Genomic DNA, 14,129 nt, shown 5'->3' with positions numbered 1-14,129 from the left:
GGTAGTGTGGCTAGTCCTTTGGGTTGTGGCATGTCCTCATTCCGTTGTCTTTCTCTTAGGCATCTATTGATGAAATTGCGGGGGTATCCGTTTTTGGCGAATACGTTGTATAGGTGTTCTTCTTCCTCTTCTTGCAGTTCTGGTGTACTGCAGTGTGTTGTGGCCCTTTTGAATTGTGTCTTGATGCAACTTCTTTTGTGTGTTGAGGTGGTTGCTTTCGTAGGTCTTGGTCTGTGTGTGTGGCTTTCCTGCACGCCTTTGTGGTGAATTCTCCGTTCGGTGTTCTCTGTACCATCACGTCTAGGAATGGGAGTTGGTTGTCCTTTTCATCCTCTCTAGTGAATTGGATTCCTGTGAGTGTGGCGTTGATAATCCGGTGTGTGTTCTCTATTTTGATTTATTTGAAATCAAAGGCAAATCAATCCACTGGGTTTCGAAAAAATGTAGTATGACCAGTGCTGACTGTTCCACAAGTTGGACTGGTTTGAGGATTCCTTCATTTTCCAGCCATCTGTCTCTATTTTTGCCTACAAGGTAAATGGCATTGGGCAGGTCTTGCAAAATCATGGAACTGCTTCCTGGTCAACCTTGGCTCCTTTGGTAGTGCCTTGACCTTCCTGGAAGACTTCCAGGAATTAGTTAGGACTCCACTCAGGCAGCCATTGCCTCTTTGAAAAATACTGAGCCAATCTAGGTGAATTTCTCAATCAATTTCATCCCCTCAAGCTTGGACCTGAGCCTTTCACTACATCACTGGTAACTCAACCAGCTGCTTTTCAAATGAGACTTGAACCGAAATTGTACTCTTAATCTGTAGAGGTTCCCTGGTGTTGGTTCTCAGCCTTGCCAAAGTCTTGCACAAACTTGAGGACTTGGATCCAGAGCAAGTTTTGCTAAAACTAGTGCTACAATCAATGATACAATTGTGCTGGTATTTATTTCCATTAGAACCGCTGACCATTTAACTGTTCCAAGCCAGATGTAGGTGGATTTTCAAAGGAAGAACAAAGAACATTACAGCACCATTTCAGGCCCTTCAGCCTCCAAGCCTGCACCAGTCCAGATCTTCTATTTAAACCTGTTGCTGATTTTCCAATGATCTGTATCCCTCTTCTCCCTGCCCGTTCATGTATCTGTCTAGGTACATCTAAAATGACTTGGAGGTGCCAATGTTGGACTGGGATGTACAAAGTTAAAAATCATATAACAACAGGTCATAGACCAACAGGTTTATTTGGAAGCACTAGCTTTCGGAGCGCTGCGCCTTCAGTAGGTGTATAACATCATAGGACACAGAATTTATAGCAAAAGTTTACAGTGTGATGTAATTGAAATTATATATTGAAAAAGACATGGATTGTTTGTTAAGTCTGATATCTTTTAGAATGGACATGTTGGTTTCAGTTCTTTCATATGTAAATTCCAGAACCTCCTCTGCACCCTTTCCAAAGCATCCACATCCTTCTGGTAATGTCGCGACCAGAATTCCAAATGTGGCCGAATCAAAGTCCTCTACAACTAAAATTCTCAAATGAACTTCAACAATAGGTGCCATATTCGCCCAGATAATGCATTGAAGGTGTGAGGTGCCCTGTGTGAGGTTGTCTGTGCCCCAATGTTCAGACTGATTCTAATCTATGAAAGGGATTTACAGAATCGTACATGGATTCATGCAGTTTTTGAGCAAAATAAAATGTAATTCTGCAAGTACAAATTCACCCCCCAAACTTGTATGTGTGAATGTGAGTGGGTGTGCGATGGGGAGAGGGGTATCAGTGTCTGTGAGAGAGTGTGTGTGTGAGTGTAAAAGGCTATAAGTCTGAGAGGCGCATATGTGAGTGTGGGAGTCTTTGTGTGAGCGTATGAAAGAGAGCTTGTGTATGAGAGACGGTATGTGTGTGTGTGTGCGCACCTATGTCTATGTCTTAAGTGAGGCTATCATGAATGCCTCTACCACCTCCAGTGGCAATGCTTACCAGATATCCATACCGTCTGCATAAAGAACTTTCCACATATTTCCCTTGAACTTTTCACCACTCACCTTGATCTCATGACACTTAGTAATTGAGCCCCCTACTCTGGGGAAAAAGCTTCTTGCTATCCACCCTGTCTGCTTCTCATGATTTTGTAGACCTCAATCAGGTCACCCCCTCAATCTCCATCTTTCTAACAAAAATAGTCCTAATCTACTCAACCTCTTCATAGCTCCATACCAGACATCCGAGTGAACCTTCTCTGCACCCTTTCCAAAACATCCACATCCTTCTGGTAATGTCGTGGACCAGAACTGTACACAGTATTCCAAATGTGGCTGAATCAAAGTCCTCTACAACTAACATTACTTGCTAACTCTTGTACTCAATACCCTGTCCGATGATGGAAAGCATGTAGTATGCCTTTTTGACCACCCTATCAACCTGCATTGCCACCTTCAGTGTACAATGGATCTCTGTACAGTTTTCCCCAGGGCTTTTCCATTTACCATATAGTTCACGCTCAAATCAGCTCTTTCAAAATACATCACTTTTCATTTGCCCAGATTGAATTCCATCTGCCATTTCTCCGCCCAGATCTCCAATCTAGGTTCTGCATTCTCTGACAGTCCCCTCAGGCTATCTGCTACTCCATCAATCTTAGTGTCATTGGCAAATGTGCTAATCAGACCACCTATACCTTCCTCTAGATCATGTATTTCACAAGCAGTGGTCCTAGCACAGATCCCTACGCAACACCACTGGTCAATTCTCCAAGACTGACAAAGTATTCATTAAGAGTCTCGCCCATTTTCTCTGACTCCACAACTAACTGTGAGGGTAACTTTCCTCCTTTGTCGTTGAGTGGGCCAATGCTTTCTCTAGTTACCCTCTTGCTCCTTATATACAAATAAAAGAGCTTTGGAATTTTTCTTAATCCTGTTTGCTAAAGATATTTCATGACCGCTTTTAGTTCCTTGTTTGATTGGTCCTACTTCCCCAATATTCTTCCAAAGTTTCATCTGTTTTCAGTCACCTCGACCTTATATATGCTTCCTTTTCCCTCTTAGGTAATTTCAGCTGTCATCCATGGTTCCCTAATCTTGCCATTTCTATCCCTCATTTTCACAGGGACATGTCTGTCCTGCACTCTAATCAACCTCTCTTTAAAAGCCTCCTACATAACAAGTGTGGATTTACCCTGAAACATCTGCTCCCAATCCACATTCCCCAATTACTGCCAAATTTTGGTATAGTTGGCCTTCCCTCAATTTAGCATTCTTCCTTTAAGACCAGTCTCATTTTTGTCCATGAGTATCCTAAAACTTGTAGAATTGTGATCACTATTCCCAAAGTAATCTCCTCCTGAAACTCATTCTCCAATGCCAAGTCCAATATGTCCCCTTCCCCTTACATACACGTGTATAAAACCTTACAAATTCTGCTCTATCCAAACCTCCCAATACTAAGCAAATCCCAGTCAATATTGGGAGAATTAAATTTTGGGAGAATTAAAACCTTCCATCATTACCACTCTGTTGCTCCTACATCTTTCCATAATCTGTTTACATATTTGTACCTCTGTCTCACGCTCACTGTTGGGAGGCCTGTAGTACAGCCCCAATATTGTTGCTGTACCCTTCCTATTTCTGAGCTCTACCCATATTACCTCACGGCTCGAGTCCTCCATAGTACCCTCCTTCAGCACAGCTGTAATATCCTCTGACCAGTAATGCAACTCATCCACCCCTTTTACCTCCCTCTCTATCCCACCTGAAGCATCTATATCCTGGCATATAGAGTTTCCAATCTTGCCCTTCCCTCAACCAAGTTTCAGTCATAGCAATATCATACTCCTTCTTACTAATCCAACTCCTAAGCTCATCTGCCTTACCTACACTTCTTGCATTAAAACCAATGCACCTCAGACCTCCTGTCCCTTTGCGTTCATCATGTGCTCTCTGCCTACTCTTCCCCGAGTCACACTGACTTCATTATCTAGTTCCTTACAGTCTTTAGTTACTACCTGTTTACTGTCCACTAAGTTTGTTTGATTCCCAGCCCCTACCTAAGTAGTTTAAACCCTCCCCAACAGAATTAGCAAAAGAACCCCTAGAACATTGGTTCAGGGTATCCTGGATACCAGCCCATGCGTTTTACTCAATTTAGGTCTACAGGTGTCTCACGTCTGCATACTGGTAGCAGCCAGCCAGGATGTTGAAAACAATTTTAACCGATTCTCTCCTTATTTTTATTTGCTGTTTAGAATTCCAGCTCCATATCTTCTTATGCTCCAGCTGTTTCAATTTTAACATAATATCACTTGTTTCTGACTATTTGAAGTATTCAGACTCCTCTATATTTCCTCTGAACCCAAATGCTATGCGAGTACCTTAATTATTTCTGTTTTTATAGCTCTGCCATGCAATGTTCTCTCCAGTTTAGTCACCATAGCAATAATCTTGGAAACATTTAATCCTGCTGGAGCATCTCTGTCACTTGCACAAGCATCTCTGTCACTTGTGGGCGGCACGGTGGCACAGTGGTTAGCACTGCTGCCTCACAGCGCCTGAGACCCGGGTTCAGTTCCTGACTCAGGCGACAGACTGTGTGGAGTTTGCACGTTCTCCCCGTGTCTGCGTGGGTTTCCTCCGGGTGCTCCAGTTTCCTCCCACAGTCCAAAGATGTGCGGGTCAGGTGAATTGCCCGTAGTGTTAGGTATGGGGTAAATGTAGGTGTATGGGTGGGTTGCGCTTCGGCGGGTCGGTGTGGACTTGTTGGGCCGAAGGGCCTGTTTCCACACTGTAAGTAATCTAATCTAAAAAAAAATCTGAATTGCAGAAGCATACTGTAAGTGCATTGAAGATTAGACATGAGGATGCAGAGAAGATGGTACAAGTCTTATATGGATGTGCGGTGCATACAGTTGCTGACCATTGAGCATGCACTGAGATGCCGTTGCCAGTATCAAAGTTCGGAAGAGGAACCTATGAAATTAAGTGATAATAAGGTCTATAATAAGTGTTAGAGGTCTCATGCCATCACTAAAGTAAATTTCACCTGGCATCCAAAACTTAGTTGGAAGATGTGACTTTTTGGTTCTGATTTTGAGGAAAACATTACTTGACTCATCACATGATTCTCCCAAATTTCATGTCATTCAAGATTTTTGTTTGCTCCTCTAGTGACTTTCTGAACTTTGCTAAAAATGCCACTTTCAAAAAACTGAAAACCAGAATCTATTTTCCTCCATTTTCAAATTTAACTCCCCAAATTAAAATATTCAAAAAATCTACAACTTAGAATATTAATTTTCATGTTTATTTCATTTCATTTTCCTTTGTTGGATATGAGCATCATTAGTAAAATAGCCTTAGAAAGGTGGTAGTGAGTCCAAATACAGTACAATAAAAATAATTTGTAAGGGAGCGCTATAGTCTTTTGCTTCATTTTACAGGAAAATAATCCAGCAAGGTAAAGTTTTGTCATTAGTGTGAAATTCATCCAGTGTTACATTCACAAGCTTTGCTGAATGCTGAAATGTTGAGATTACTTTTGTACTTGACACAAATATATTGGTCATAGTCTTAATGGTCATTGAAGGGAAAGCTAATATTTCTACCTTTTTGAAGTGGCCTGGCAACATTTCTATTCAATACAAACCGTTAAGTGCGTTATTACATGATTTATTGTCACAAAAACTATCTTTTTGTCTTCAGTCACTTTCATCCCTGGAGGTGCCTTCACCACATGGTATGCAACAGTTTGTGATGGTCAACAAATGCTGCCTTTTACATTGATAGTCAGACAACATTACTGAATTTAAAAAACTTAGATGTTTACTATAGGAGCTATGAAAGGAGGTTGGTTCTAAGCACCACTAATTGTGCTGTGAAACACCTGCTGCCAACCTATCTATCTTAATAAGACACCAACTGGATGTACCAGTTTATTCATTGGTTCCTATAATTAATAGATGACATAAGGATATGTAGGGTGTAGGTTTGCTCGCTGAGCTGTAGGTTTGATATCCAAAAGTTTCATTACCTGGCTAGGTAACATAATCAGTGGCGACCTCCAAGTGAAGCGAAGCTGTTGTCTCCTGCTTTCTATTTATATCTTTCTCCTGGATGGGGTTCCTGGGGTTTGTGGTGATGTCATTTCCTGTTCATTTTCTGAGGGGTTGATAGATGGCATCTAGATCTATGTGCTTGTTTAATGGCGTTGTGGTTGGAGTGCCAAACCTCTAGAAATTCTCTGGCATGTCTTTGCTTAGCCTGTCCCAGGATATATGTGTTGTCCCAGTTGAAATGGTGGCTTTTTTTTCATTCATGTGTAGGGCTATGAGGGAGAAGGGGTCGTGCCTTTTTGTGGCTAGCTGGTGCTCATGTATCCTGGTGGCTAACTTTCTTCCTGTTTGTCCTACATAGTGTTTGGGGCAGTCCTTGCATGGAATTTTATAGATGACGTTGGTTTTGTCCATGAGTCGTACTGGGTCTTTTAAGTTTGTTAGTTTTTGTTTGAGAGTGTTGGTGAGTTTGTGTGCTGCTAGGACTCCGAGGGGTCTCTGGCTGTCATTTCTGAAACTTCTTTGATATATGGTAAGTTGGTCAGGGTTTCTGGCTGTGTTTTGTCTGCTTGTCGTGGTTTGTTCTTGAGGAATCTGCGCATTGTGTTTTTTGAGTATCCGTTCTTCTTGAATACGTCGTATAGATGGTTCTCCTCTGATTTTCGAAGTTCATCTGTGCTGCAGTGTGTGGTGGCTCATTCGAATAGTGTTCTGATACAGCTTTGTTTGTGTTTGTTGGGATGGTTGCTGGTGTAGTTGAGTATTTGGTCAGTGTTTGTCGGTTTTCTTTGTACGCAGATTTGTAATTCTCCCTTGTCCTTTCTTTCTACTGTGACGTCCAGAAATGCGAGTTTGTTGTCAGTTTCTTCCTCCTTGGTGAACTTTATGCTTGTGAGGGTGTTGTGGAATGCTTCGAGAGCTAATCAGTGACGCCCACCACAGACTCCGAAAATACAACCAGGAAATTGCGCGCCAAAACCGGTATTCAAACAAGCAACAAATCAAGAATGGACAGACGCAATAGAACCAGCCATAAATACCAAACAACGACAAACACAGATAAAGAAAAATCGGGACCTGAAGAAAAAACTTGACAAACTCACAAAGACAAATCCGATTACTCAGGGGCATGAATAAAGAACTTATCAGACCGGACCCTATCAGACACAGAAGAAGCGGTACTAGTCAAAGGATTACATTTCAATTACCGAGACGCTGACAAGAAGGATTTCCTAGCAGCATTAGAAACCACATTGAAGGACAACAATCTCACGGAAGAAACACAACAAACTATCAGACAGTTGCACCTACTCTGAGCTGAAAAAGGGAAGGAAACAAACTGAACACACAAGAAAAGAAAGCCCTAGAAAACCTCAAAAAAGACAAAAACATCGTTATATTACCTGCAGACAAAGGTCGGCTCACAGTCATCCTGAACAGAAGGGACTACATAGAGAAAGCCAATGCACTACTCGCAGACACCAACACCTACCAAAAGGTGGCGCAAGACCCGACCCCATAATTAGGAAACAAAAATATCTCCTAAGAAAATTACACAATTCCGGATAATTAAACAAGATGGAATTCCAGAAAATGAAACCCGACGGGACCAACACCCCACGATTCTACAGACTACCAAAAATCCGTAAATCAGGAGCCCCCCTCAGACCTATAGTCTCACTACCCGGGACACCAACTTACAGACTGGCCAAAGAACTACACGCGAGACTGAAGTACCTAGTAGAAGAGTCACAGCACTCCATCCACTCCACCCAGGAATTCCTAAAAATCATCAAAAACAACAAAATAGAGGAAGACGAAGCAATGATCTCATTCGATGTAACAGCACTGTTCACCTCCATCAACATCGACCTAGCAAAGGAAACACTCGCCACACTTTTAGAACAGACCATCATACACACACCAACCACCATCAATCACATTACCAACGAAAACATCATGAAGCTAGTGGACCTGTGCCTCACCACCCACTTCACTTTCAACAACATAGTCTACAAACCAATGGCACACCCATGGGATCTCCGCTATCAGGATTCATAGCAGAAGCGGTAATGCAAAGACTAGAACAAACAGCCCAACCAATCATCAAACCAAAAATCTGGGTTCGCTACGTAGATGACACCTTTGTCATCACAAAACGAAACAAGATAGAAGAGACATTTAACATCATCAACAACACCCTCACAGGCATAAAGTTCACCATGGAGGAAGAAACTGACAACAAACTCACATTTCTGGATGTCACAGTAGATAGAAAGAACAAGGGAGAATTACAAACCCGCGTACACAGAAAACCGACAAAGACTGACCAAATACTCAACTACACCAGCAACTATCCCAGCACACACAAACAAAGCTGTATCAGAACACTATTCCAACGAGCCACCACACACTGCAGCACAGACGAACTTCGAAAATCAGAGGAGAACCACCAATACGACGTATTCAAAAAGAACGGATACTCAAAAAACACAGTGCGCAGATTCCTCAAGAACAAACCACAACAAGCAGACAAAACACAGCCAGAAACCCTAACCACCTTACCATATAACAAAGAAGTTTCAGAAATGACAGCCCTCGGAGAGACTGAGACCCCTCGGAATCCTAGCAGCACACAAACCCACCAACACTCTCAAACAAAAACTAACAAACTTAAAAGACCCAATACAACCCATGGACAAAACCAAAGTCATCTATAAAATTCCATGCCCCAAACACTACGTAGGACAAACAGGAAGAAAGTTAGCCACCAGGATACATGAACACCAGCTAGCCACAAAAAGGCATGACCCCCTCTCCTTCATAGCCCTACAAACGGATGAAAAAAAGCCACCATTTCGACTGGGACAATACATCTATCCTGGGACAGGCTAAGCAAAGACATGCCAGAGAATTCCTAGAGGCCTGGCACTCCAACCACAACACCATAAACAAGCACATAGATTTAGATGCCATCTATCAACCCCTCAGAAAACAAACAGGAAATGACATCACCACAAACCCCAGGAACCCCATCCAGGAGAAAGATATAAATAGAAAGCAGGAGACAACAGCTTCGCTTCACTTGGAGGTCGCCACTGATGATGTTACCTAGCCAGGTAATGAAACGTCTGGATATCAAACCTACAGCTCAGCGAGCAAATCTGCATCCTAAACCTCATCCTGAGCTACAAACCTTCACCAAACCTTGCGTAAGGATATGTTCTCAGGAGAGATATGTTACCCTGAGAGTCTTCCTCTGAGGGTTAGGGTTCATGATGTATATTTGAGGTCCATAGGAAAAAGAAGAAATAGTGAACATTAGTTCTGACTGTAAAAAAATACAAACATCAATGAGAAGCACTTTGCTGTACTAATTGGTATATTGAAGTGAGCTGAATGAACTACTCTATATTTGAGTAGAGTGCAAGGTTAAGGACTTGGTGTGTGTGCTTCATGATTTTTTTTCTTTGGATTTTAGCAATTAATTCACTAATGTTTTAATTTCTCATATAGGAAAATGCATTTATTTCATTAACTCTTCATTTTCTTAGGTGCTTTTCAAATGTAGGGTACGGAAATAATGCAAGGCTATTATCACTGAAAATACCCCATTGTCTGCATTTTGGTGTGATAACACATGAATTTCTACATGCAATTGGTTTTCAGCATGAGCAATGCCGAAGTGATCGTGATAAATATATCAAGATTTTATGGGAAAATATTTCACCAAGTAAGTATGTTGAACATTTAATCATGACTGAAATGTTACTAACAATTTTATGTATGTTAAATTTCTTTTGAGTTACTCCCGATTTGTTCAATACAGGTGTTCTTTTGTTTTTGGCTGTTCTTTTCCTCTGTTTTTCCTCTGGACTTAATAAATTTGCACTGATTAATGAGAAATCAATCTGTGAAGCCAGGAGATAATGGGGAGTTTTAGCCTTGATGGCATCCTGGTTTATAGGGAGTTCAGATTTAAAGGGCAGATGAACAGTATTTTTATATTATATCATGTCTTTCCTGATAAAATCAAGTGTCAGAGTAGTGCCCTTGGCCCAGCTATCTTCTGCAGTTTCATGAGTGATTTTCCCAACATCATAAGGGGATGTTTGCTGATGACCGTCTAATGTTCAGCATGATTTGAGACTCTCAGATATTGAAGCAGTGCTATCCCTAATCCATTAAGAACACAACAACATCCAGGTTTGGGATGACAAACAACAAGAAACATTTGTGACGCATACATCCCAAGCAATGACCATTTCCAGCAAGAGATAATCTAACTATCACCACTATCAACATCCTGGGTATTACCATTGACCAGAAACTGAATTGGACACAAAAGTACTTTGGTTGTAACAGCAGGTGAGATCTAGGAATAGTGCAGTGAATAACTCACTTATTGACTCTCCAAAGGTTGTCCATCATCCACTAGGCACAAGTCAGGAGTGTGACAGAATATTCCCAACTTGCCTGGGAAAGTGTAACTCCAGAAGCCCACAAGAAACTTGACACCATTCAGGCATACTGGCCCACTTCGTTTCCATCACATCCACAAACGCTCACTCCCTCTACCACCAGTGCTCAATAGCAGCAGTATGTACCATGTACAAGATGCACATAGAAATTCACCATAGTTTCTTAGACAGCACCTCCCAAACTCCCGGTGACTACCATGTAGGTGGACAAGGGCATCACCTGCAAGTTCCCCTTCATGCCATTCACCACCTTGACTTGGAAAGATATTATTGTTCCTTCAGTCTCACTGGGTCAGAATCCTGGAACTCCTTCCCGAATGGCATTGTGGGTGCACCTACGCCAAATGGGCTGCAGCAGTTCAGGCAAGCAACTCACCATCACCTTTTCAAGGGCAACTAGGGATAGGTAATAAGTGCTAGCCCAACCAGTGATGCTGACATCCTATAAGTGAAAATTTTTTTTTTAAATATGGAGGGTGACTAAGAGATTCTGGTTTAATTTAAGTTTTCAATACACATTAATGCATAGATGATCATGGGGTGTTCCTCTTGCACTCTTTATTTAAAAGTCACATTTCTGACTTTACTAAGAATCAATTTGGTCTTGTGGCGAGAGCAAAATCCCAATTTGAAGCTTTTGGTTGTGGAGCTCCAGATGGCAATAGTGTCAAGGATTTCAGAGGACGCTTAAGAGACATCCACATTTCTGTAGGTCTGGAGTCATCTGTGGATGACACCAAGTGAGGACAACAGATTTGCTTCTCGAAAGAACATTGGTTATCATGATCTTGGATCTTAACCCCAGATCATCTATGGACATATTGACCTTTAAATACAGTGTATTCTTTTTAAGATAAAAGACTTGCAGACAGTAGTTGGCTGAAAATATAGTATATGCATATAGGGAAATGTTCCAGAATGTCACATCTGATGAGATGTCAAAGAAACTTCAAAGGAAGAAAATGCACTGCAAACTGTAATCTGACCTGAACTATAATCTCTTGGAATGATCTCAGACTATGACTTTGATGGTTAGAAAAAAACAGTCAGATTTGCAGTTTACCTTATTCAATAATACAATAGAATGGGGTTAACCCAGTTTAAACATGATCTCATTTACTTATGGAGAAAGTGAGGACTGCAGATGCTGGAGATCAGAGCTGAAAACGTGTTGCTGGAAAAGCACAGAAGGGCTTATGCCCGAAACGTCGAATCTCCTGTTCCTTGGATGCTGCCTGACCTGCTGCGCTTTTCCAGCAACACATTTTCAGCTCATGTACTTATGCCCAAACCTCCAATTAGTGTGTGGACTGGGGTTCTGTGAGGATTATAGTTTTGAGAACAACCTTTAAAAAATCACTGAAAGGGAAAAGACCCTTTCTCGCTCTGAGTTGCCAATCAGCCACTGCTGAAAGGCATTGGGACAAAAGAATTCCAAACAACCTACATAGCCAAGAATCTCAAAATCAATGTTTCAACTACCAAGATTAATGCTACTGGTAATGTAAACTACATTGTCCAACTATCCACTCTTAACCAACAATTCAGAGACTGATCTGAATATTTCATTTTAAACTCTCACATCTTTGGACTGAATTATACACACACAAACATATGTGTTCCGTTACTATTTTTTCGTGTTGTAATGAATGAATTCAGTCTGTTTGTTGCCTCAAGCAAATGTGGTCAATTTGGCTCCTTTTGTAATATATATTCATTTGAGTCTGGGAGAAGATTATCCACAAGTGAAGGAATTCTTTTAGAAATCAAAGAGCCAGGTGAATAACCAGGGAAATTGTGTTCACCCCTCCTCACTCAGGGGAGATATTCCATCTGGAACCATAAGAATTGGGCAACTGTTCTAAGGGACAAGTCTTAACATAGCAAACTAGATGGGTTTTTACAACATCAATGGTTGTTTCTTAGCACAATTATTGGAAGTAATTTTCAAATCTGAATGTTTTTTAACTCAAATTCAATAAGCTGTTTTAAACCTTTGTCCCCTGTGCATTAGCTTCTAGTTTACCAGTCCAATGAGAATTCCACTATACCTCTATCTCCCCAGTTGATTGCCCACTTGAGGGGCTGAACTGGTCAGAAAAGTTATACAAGAGCCTTACCTCCATGGTCTTGATGGAGGCAAAAATATGGGGACAGAGCTTGGTGGGGAGCAGTCAGTTCCCAACCACCAACCTGCCAGCTCAATGAAAGCCCAGAACCACCAAATTTGCCAATTGGGGAGAGCACACTAGTCTTCTTCCATCTATTGTCAGTTATTGTAGTTTTCTAGGTTGACATTTATGGATCAATGCAGAAAAGTTTTAATTAAATTAATTCTGGCAATGGTATTTTTACAGGATTAAAATATAATTTTAATCTCCTAAATACAAATAATCTGAACATGACATATGATTATGGCTCAATCATGCAGTATGGCAGGTGAGTCTGAGATTATTGTTTATAAATAATGCATTCATCATCCATCCATTTGATGGATGCAGATAATTTAATTTGTAAATCTTGGATTGAGCAATATAATTGTCATTTGTCTATTGGTTTTCAGGGGCTAATTCCCATGCTCTCTTCCAGTGACCATGTGCAGGCAGTTATCTAGGCCAGATTCCTTCCATGACTTGGAACAGATGAGCAAATTCAGTCATAAGCGATATTCAAGATTTCAAACCAGGTTTAAAATTCCCATTATGGACTTCATAGAATTTTTTTTTAATCCGCAAAAATACCTTCTAATGAATGGTTGAGGACCCTTAAGTTTGATGTCATTTTATTCATAATGAATGCAGACAGACTTGCCCAAGACCACACAGCGTTGCTCTGGACCTGTTTCCTACAAGCCTAATGTGGCATCTAGCTAGAATTTTACACAGCATCAGGAGGGCGCTAGCAGGAGGGGACACTGTGCCTTTTGCTCTCCATCTGTGCAGAAACTTTACCAGAGTTCTGCTTATTTGTCTGCATTGGGCACTCAAGGGCCCCTGATTTATCACTGACACTTTACCAGCAGAGGTGTTCGTCCATGCTATGTAATGAGTGCCAGTTAAACTGTGGTGACAAATCTACCAGTTCACTCAGAAATCAGCTCACTTACTCTTTGCTGATAGAGACATCCACCCCAGTGCCACAACCACAGGATAGGTCTCGGCTGAACACTCCACCTCTGCCCCCAAGCTGCAATCCCAACAGTGGTCGTAGTTCTCAGTGGCAATGTTGGAACTGAAGAACTGTCAGCCATCTAATTGGCAAGAAAGACATCCACATTGTATGGAAACAATTATCTTGATCTTCACAACAATTGTCAAATCTAGTTATGAATTTCTGGGGCAGTGGAGACAGGCTTGCAGCCAACTGTCCAGCTCGTGAGCAGGATCATCACCTCTGCATGTTATGAACTCAGCTAATGGTAATATTGGACAAGTTAGATCCCAGAATGAGACCAGACTGGATGAACCATTGTTTTATTTCTCTTGTTGAAGCTTTTCATCATGCATTCTTTGAACAATTTGCAAGAGTGAGTATGTCAAGAATTCTGTCAGCAACCAAATTAGGATTGATAGTCAGGCTTGCATTGTGAGAGACTTATATGTACTG

At 41.3% G+C, this 14,129-nt stretch overlaps 1 protein-coding gene across 1 annotated transcript in view; it reads left to right on the top strand.

The window, feature by feature from the left end:
- Nucleotides 1–14,129, top strand: part of LOC132824535 (high choriolytic enzyme 1-like) — a 58,504-nt gene that overhangs the window by 15,804 nt on the left and 28,571 nt on the right. The window contains exons 3-4 of the mRNA XM_060839168.1: nt 9,597–9,775; nt 12,881–12,962. Of these exons, the coding sequence (XP_060695151.1) occupies nt 9,597–9,775; nt 12,881–12,962 (261 nt within the window). The remainder of the gene's footprint in view (nt 1–9,596; nt 9,776–12,880; nt 12,963–14,129) is intronic.

The sequence above is a fragment of the Hemiscyllium ocellatum genome, chromosome 18, assembly GCF_020745735.1.
Source record: "Hemiscyllium ocellatum isolate sHemOce1 chromosome 18, sHemOce1.pat.X.cur, whole genome shotgun sequence".
NCBI lineage: Eukaryota > Metazoa > Chordata > Chondrichthyes > Orectolobiformes > Hemiscylliidae > Hemiscyllium > Hemiscyllium ocellatum.
This window is presented reverse-complemented; position numbering and strand designations above follow the sequence as displayed.